This window comes from Microcebus murinus, chromosome 16 (genome assembly GCF_040939455.1).
Source record: "Microcebus murinus isolate Inina chromosome 16, M.murinus_Inina_mat1.0, whole genome shotgun sequence".
Lineage (NCBI taxonomy): Eukaryota > Metazoa > Chordata > Mammalia > Primates > Cheirogaleidae > Microcebus > Microcebus murinus.
The window spans coordinates 71672942-71680023 of NC_134119.1; the positions used below are offsets into that span (position 1 = coordinate 71672942).

The following is a 7082-nucleotide window of genomic DNA, read 5'->3' on the forward strand; positions in this document are numbered from 1 at the left end:
GCAACTGTTCTTTTTGAATGTTTGCTGAGTGGGAAGGCCAGGACCCTCCAGATATACCCGAGCAGTGGGTATCCGCGGGGGTCCTAGGTGGTCTCTGTCTCTCTGTTTGCAATCTCAAACCTGCCTTGTTAGCCCTATCCAGATGAGCTAACCTGCTGTGTTTCTCTGTGGACTTGGGCTGTCAAGCTCTCCATGGGAACTACTGTCTTTGGAATTATTTTTAGGGTATGTCACTGGTCGCTACTGCCTTGCCTACCCATTCCCCACAGGTCTGTGAGCGCCCGGCTCTTCCTGGACTTGGCCTTGGTTCTTACATCCCATGTGCCCAGCCAGGCTGGGTGAATTGTGCTGACCCACCAAAATTCCACTTTGGGTCAATGATGCAACAGATGTGTAAAGGGTATCTTTTAACCCTATTGTTTCATTTTATAATCTCAAATTATAAGTAGGCATTAGTAAACTGTTACATTTGACATAACGAGATTAATATAGAATTTTAAAAATATATTAGGCAGCTTGTTTCAGAAAATAGAATTCTTGGCTGGGTGCGGTGGTTCACGCCTGTAATCCTAGCACTCTGGGAGGCCGAGGCAGGCAGATAGCTGGAGGTCAGGAGTTCGAGACAAGCCTGAGCAAGAGCGAGACCCCGTCTCTACTAAAATTAGAAGGAAATTAATTGGCCAACTAAAAACATATACAAAAAATTAGCCGGGCATGGTGGCGCATGCCTGTAGTCCCAGCTACTTGGGAGGCTGAGACAGGAGGATCACTTGAGTCCAGGAGTTTGAGGTTGCTGTGAGCTAGGCTGACATCATGACACTCTAGTCCGGGCAACACAGTGAGACTCTGTCTCAAAAAAAAAAAAAAAAGGAACTTTTGAAAATCTTCTAGTCAGTGCTTTCTCAACGTGGCTATGAATCTGTGCATAGGTTATACATAGAATCATTGTAATATTGTGAATAATTACAGCATCTAAAATGAGAATATGGCTGGGCACGGTGGTTCATGCCTGTAATCCTAACACTTTTGGAAGGCTGAGGTGGGAGGATCACATGAGGTCAGGAGTTCGAGACCAGCCTGAGCAAGAGCAAGACCACATCTCTACAAAAAATAGAATAACTAGCTAGGGATGTTGGTGTGTGCCTATAGTCTCAGCTACTTGGGAAACTGAGGCAAGAGAATCACTTGAGCACAGGATTGTGAGGTTGCAGTGAGCTATGATAATGCCACTGTACTCTGTCCCAGGCAACAGAGCAAGACTCAAGACCCTGTCTTCAATAAATAATTAATAAGAATAAAAAACATATATACACCAAAAAAATCTAGTGATATATTTAAAGGAAAATTGAACTGCTTTTTTGAAATTTTGAGATATAAAATCAGTCATTATAATTTTTGAGTGACTTAGGAGGGAAATTTTTCAAAATACTGAAAATTGCCTGTGTTTGTTCAAAATAAACAACTGAGACCAAAAGTAAAATGATAAAAAGTTAATCAAAATTTAACAGAAATCATATTTTCTGTTAGAAAAGGTGGTAAAATCTTAAGTATTTAGAATTAGAACTCTTGCACAGCACTGAAGCTGGGAAAGAGATTTAGACTCTGAATTAATCTTTGATTTTTAAATGCAATCATATTAAATTACATTTGTATTTAAAATCTGTTTGTTGTCACTGATTTCATTCTTCTTTTTCTTTTTTTTTTGAGACAGAGTTTCACTCTGGTGCCTGGGCTAGAGTGCCGTGGCATCAGCCTAGCTCACAGCAGCCTCCCTGGGTTCAAGCGATCCTCCTGCCTCAGCCTCCCGAGTAGCTGGGACTACAGGCATGCGCCAGCCACCATGCCCGGCTGATTTTTTCTATATACATTAGCTGTCCAATTAATTTCTTTCTATTTATAGTGAGACAGGGTCTCACTCTTGCTCAGGCTGGTTTCAAACTCCTGACCTCGAGCAATCTGCCCACCTCGGCCTCCCAGAGTGCTAGGATTACAGGCATAGAGGGAAGAAATCTTAAGGGCCATCTTAGAATTCCACCACCAACACATCCAAAGCCCTTTGGGAACTTTCACAAAATACAAATTCACAAGCTCCAACCTAAAAGACCACCTACTGCTTCAGTATCTCCTGGGTGAGTTCTGGGTATTTTTGTTTTTAAATGATCTCTCCAAACAATTCTGATGCCTAGGAAGCTTTGGAAACTGATATTGTCCGTCCATCTTGTGTGAGTGACAGGGAAAATGTCCTAAGAATATTTCACCTGACCTATGCACTTCTTTCATTTCACCCTTGAAAGTGCTTTTCTTATTCCTGAGAAAGAGTTCCCTTCATGGTTGTTTCCTTGTCCCGAGACAGGTTATGTGATCTCCCCTCCACTCACTCCAGCTGGGCCGCAACTGCTCACAGGCGAGCTCTCCCTCTCCCGCCTGTGAGGCCAGCCTGGCCTCCAGTGTGGAATGGGAGGGGCCGCACACCCACACCCGGGGCTCAGCCTTGCTGCATTCCTGTCCGGACTATGAACCCTAGTTATTTTGATTGAGCTACACCTTATTTCTTACAGTAGAAACAGAACCTTTTGTCTTGATTGTTACCGTGTGTCCCTGAAAATAAGACCTACCCATAAACTAAGCCCTAGCAGGATTTCTAAGCATTTGGGCAATAGAAGCCCCACCCTGAAAATAAGCCCTAGTGATGGGCGTGGCCACGCAGCGCATCTGCACAACTCATGCGTGTCGTCACGGAGCGGGAAAGACGACGAGCAGCCCTTCTCATCTGCCCCGTGACAGCTCTGTGGCTCCACGTGAGAGATTGGGGCCAATGGTTCTAAAGGAAATAGAGTCGCAAGAAATTCAGGATGGAATTCGGGGTTTGGAGAGTGATGATGATGTTCCAGAAGATGACTTCACTATATTTGAATAAATGTAGATTGTTGTACCGTACTTAAAAAGATAACACATCCCCTGAAAATAAGCCCTAGGGTATCTATCTCCTTGAGGGAAAATAAATATAAGTCTCTTTCTTATTTTTGGGGAAACACGGTACCTTCACAAGTTAGGTTCTGCTTTCTTCCTAAAAGTTTCTTTGACTGGAGTTCTACCTCTGTTACTGCCCAGGCAGGTTTGTTGCCCAGGTAGGTTCACTGTCCATTGTTCAAGAGGAAGCCAATACACTGAGGCAGCAGGGGTTACAAAAGAGAAAGAGTTTAATGTTGCAGGGCACCATGCGCCATCTGAGGAAACAAGAGGAATTTCTCAAATCCATCTCCCCAAGAATTTCTGGGCCAGGGTTTTTAAGTATACTTTGGTGGGCAGAGGACTAGGGAATTGGGCCTGTTGATTGGCTAGGGGTGAACTCATAGGGTTGGGAAGCAGAAATTGTCTTCTTGCACTGAGTCAGTTCCCAGAATGCAAGACCCTCTGAGTTGGTTCCTTGCAGTGGGTTGACTGATCCACTGGAATGCAGGGTTTGGGCAGTATCTCAAAGATGAGTCTAAGGTTTCACAGGGTGAGGTAATCTGTGGGAACAATGAGGAAAAGCTAAGAATCTTTATGACCAACAACAGCTGGCTATTCTTGAAATAGAAATGAAAATGTATGGATAATCTACATAATAACATGATACTAGTAATTCTTCCCTTTAATCCATAAATTTAGCAATTTCCCCTCATTATTCCATCTCAAAATTCCTGAACATCTATGTCTAAAAGCAGAGCACCATACCTAAGTCTTTGTAGAATTACTGAATGATTTTCTACTGTACTCTGAGTTTGGAGCTGGCAGAGACATAGTGGTTCTTATCCACATGAGATTAAATTCCCTTGCAGACTGAATAGTCACCTACCTACTAACGAACGATAAAGTCAGCAGCCAATTCTCTGAAGAGCTCAGGGGTTATTTTACTGGATTAGGAAAAAATGTTCTTCCGTGGCAGGGGAAGCTGAACTAAGAGACCCGGTATTGCTGCCGAGGGGCTCAGGGGCAGCGGTGGGGAACAGGAGGTCTCCAGCTCAGAAGAGTTCATAAGCCACTGACCTGGGCTCACAAAGTAAAACAGAAAGTCAAGACAGAGGAGAGTGTAAAAGGAAACAAACGTGCTCGCCAGGGACACGAAAGTGCTTGTGGCTCAGGCCTCATGGGAAGGTCTAGGGTGAGTCTGAGGTCGGGAATGCATCTGAGCAAGACAAAGACCACGGATCCCAGTCACACAGCAGCGGAAACATACGTGACTGCAAACACTGATGTAATTAAACTGTCTGGCACAACCTGAGAACAGCACCCATATTTTCCCAAACTTGCGTTTCTGTCTTCACTTGTTCAGCCACTCTCCTGGGAGTAGAGGCACTAACCAACAGACACGGGATCAAGCCCGGGAAAGAGCAAGAGCTAGGGCATTTGAGGATCTCATTCTCAGTGCCATCCAGGGAAACTGAGGTTCAGCTAAATGGCCTAGAAGTCCCTGCAGAGGCAGGTGGTGCTGACGGAAATCCCTCTGGCCACTTTGTGCAGCTAGAGGACAAGTCTGCATCTAGTATCATCCAGGAAATATCTCAAACCCCAAGCCGCCATTGCCTGTGGGACCTCTCTAGAGAAAAGAGCCATGTTGTCAGCCAAGACCACCTGGCTGAGAACCAGGTTTGTGGGTCTCGCCTTGTGTCCAGTGAGCAAGTGACATTATAAAGACACAAGAGAGATGAGACTCCCAGGATCCCCGCTCCTGACTGACGAAGATAATCCCCATTTTCAAGTTGGCAGAGCTCATCCCATCAGTATCTAGACGTTGATTTTAATCACAGATCCGGAAACAAACTAAAGTTATGTGTTACTGCTCAACAAAGTCAATGATAAAATGTCATCCTAAAAATTGGAATTAAAAGTGTGTCCCTCGGGCCGGGCATGGTGGCTAACACCAGTAATCCTAGCACTCTGGGAGGCTGAGGCAGGTGGATTGCTCGGGGTCAGGAGTTCGAAACCAGCCTGAGCAAGAGCGAGACCCCGTCTCTACTATAAATAGAAAGAAATTAATTGGCCAACTAATATATAGAGAAAAAAATATTAGCCGGGCATGGTGGCACATGCCTGTAGTCCCAGCTACTTGGGAGGCTGAGGCAGGAGGATCCCTTGAGCCCAGGAGATTGAGGCTGCTGTGAGCTAGGCTGATGCCACAGCACTCACTCTAGCCTGGGAAACAAAGTGAGACTCTGTCTCAAAAAAAAGTGTCCCTCGGGCCGGGTGTGGTGGCTCACGCCTGTAATCCTAGCAGTCTGGGAGGCCGAGGTAGGAGGATTGCTCAAGGTCAGGAATTTGGAACCAGCCTGAGCAAGAGCGAGACCCCGTCTCTACTAAAAATATAGAAAGAAATTAATTGGCCAACTAAAAATATATAGAAAAAATTAGCCGGGCATACTCGGGAGGCTGAGGCAGGAGGATCGCTTGAGCCCAGGAGTTTGAGGTTGCTGTGAGCTAGGCTGATGCCACAGCACTCTAGCCTGGGCAACAGAGTGAGATTCTGTCTCAAACAAATAAAAAATACACGGAATTTAAACGGAACCAAAGAGAGATCTCTAGAAAATGTGAAATATTTATCCTTGGGTTATGCAGACCATTAGTAAGCATGACCTCCAACCAGACTCTCTATATACCACGTTTCTCCCAAAGTAAGACCTACCCATAAAATAAACCCTAGCAGGATTTCTAAGCATTTGTGCAATAGAAGCCCCAGCCCGAAAATAAGCCCTAGTGATGGGCGTGGCCACACAGCGCATCTCCACAACCCATGCGTGTCGTCTCGGAGTGGGAAAGATGACAAGCAGCCCTTCTCATCTGCCCTGTGATGACAGCTACTATCCCAGAGGTGACCCAAAAGGTGCGGGCAGCCCCACCCACAAGGTCAGCTCCCCGTGTCAGGTCCCGGCCATCCTGTGCGTGCTGCAAGCTGAGGCTTTGAGGGGAAAATAACACACTCCCTCAAAATAAGCCCTAGGGTGTCTCCTTGAGGAAAACTAAATGTAAGACCCTGTCTTATTTTCGGGGAAACATGGTACTTGTGAAAGATGTGAATATATATAAAGATAATTATAGTAGCAACAAAGTGATCAAAAACTGAAAAACAAATCCAGTGGAAACATTTTAAACAAAAAGATTTAGATTATCCAAATCATATTTAGTAGTCATATAAATTAGTTTGATAAGAATCCCCCCCAAAAAAGGCTAGCCGACTTGCTTGAGTCCTGTGAGACAGAACACCCACACACTAGGTATACAAAGGAGGTTTATTACTTATAGACAGACAAGAAGAGACAAGAGAAGCCTAGGATTCATCTCAGCCAGTCCCCTAAGGGCCCGGAAAACTGCCCAAGGTGGATGGAGTTCCATCTGCACGTGTTTGCACTGCAGCTGAGGGGCCCCACAGACCAGCCGAGCTGGGTTCTGTACCCCAAGGTGATGTGACCCACTGGGCTAAAGCATTGAAGGACATCCTGTTTCTAGGGGGACTGGAAAGAGCCTGAGATGGTCCAGCAAGCTCCCTCTTATCTCAAGATGTTGCATTCCCAGCACACTCTACACACTCCCAGCACAAATTCCCAGCACACTCACTCTTGGAAACTGCGTCAGGCCAAGGCCACCCACAGAACTGTCCTACAGAATGAGGTGACAAAGAATTAAAGACCTTTAAAGAATTGGCAAGGCCTGAACAAGACAGAAGAAGAAAATAATAATGATAATGGCAACAAATAAAATTTATTGGCCCTGCTCTAAATATTTTTAACTTATATAACTTACAAACCAAGTTATTTTATATATTACTTTCATCTATTAGTTTCTACAATGTACAAACTAAGAGGTGAATAATATGTATTTTTTCTATTTAGAAATGAGCAAAATGTGAAAGATGATTAAAGCAACTTGACTAATTAGTGGCATAGCCAGGATTTGAACACAGGCAATCTTTTCTCCAAAAATAAATTTGACAATTTAGAAGAAATGAGTTTCATGAAAAATGTGACTCACCAAAACTGATACAGAAGAATATGGAGTATCTGAGTAGTCCAAGTTCTATTAAAGAAATGGAATCTGCAATTAAAAAT

The 7082-nt window shown here is 44.5% G+C and overlaps 1 protein-coding gene across 5 annotated transcripts in view; it reads right to left on the reverse strand.

Annotated features, from left to right (window-relative positions):
- ZNF606 (zinc finger protein 606) overlaps positions 1-7082 on the reverse strand; it is a 55969-nt gene that overhangs the window by 648 nt on the left and 48239 nt on the right. Inside the window, exons 7-8 of one of the 5 annotated variants that reach the window (XM_075993313.1) lie at positions 7006-7050; positions 1894-3512 (exon numbers count right to left, since the gene is read on the reverse strand). The exons of 1 other annotated variant lie outside the window; for it this stretch is intronic. In XM_075993313.1, coding sequence (XP_075849428.1) covers positions 3496-3512; positions 7006-7050 — 62 coding nt within the window. In that variant the 3' untranslated portion in view covers positions 1894-3495. 3 more of the 5 variants (XM_075993312.1, XM_075993315.1, XM_075993311.1) reach the window with 3 other exon arrangements.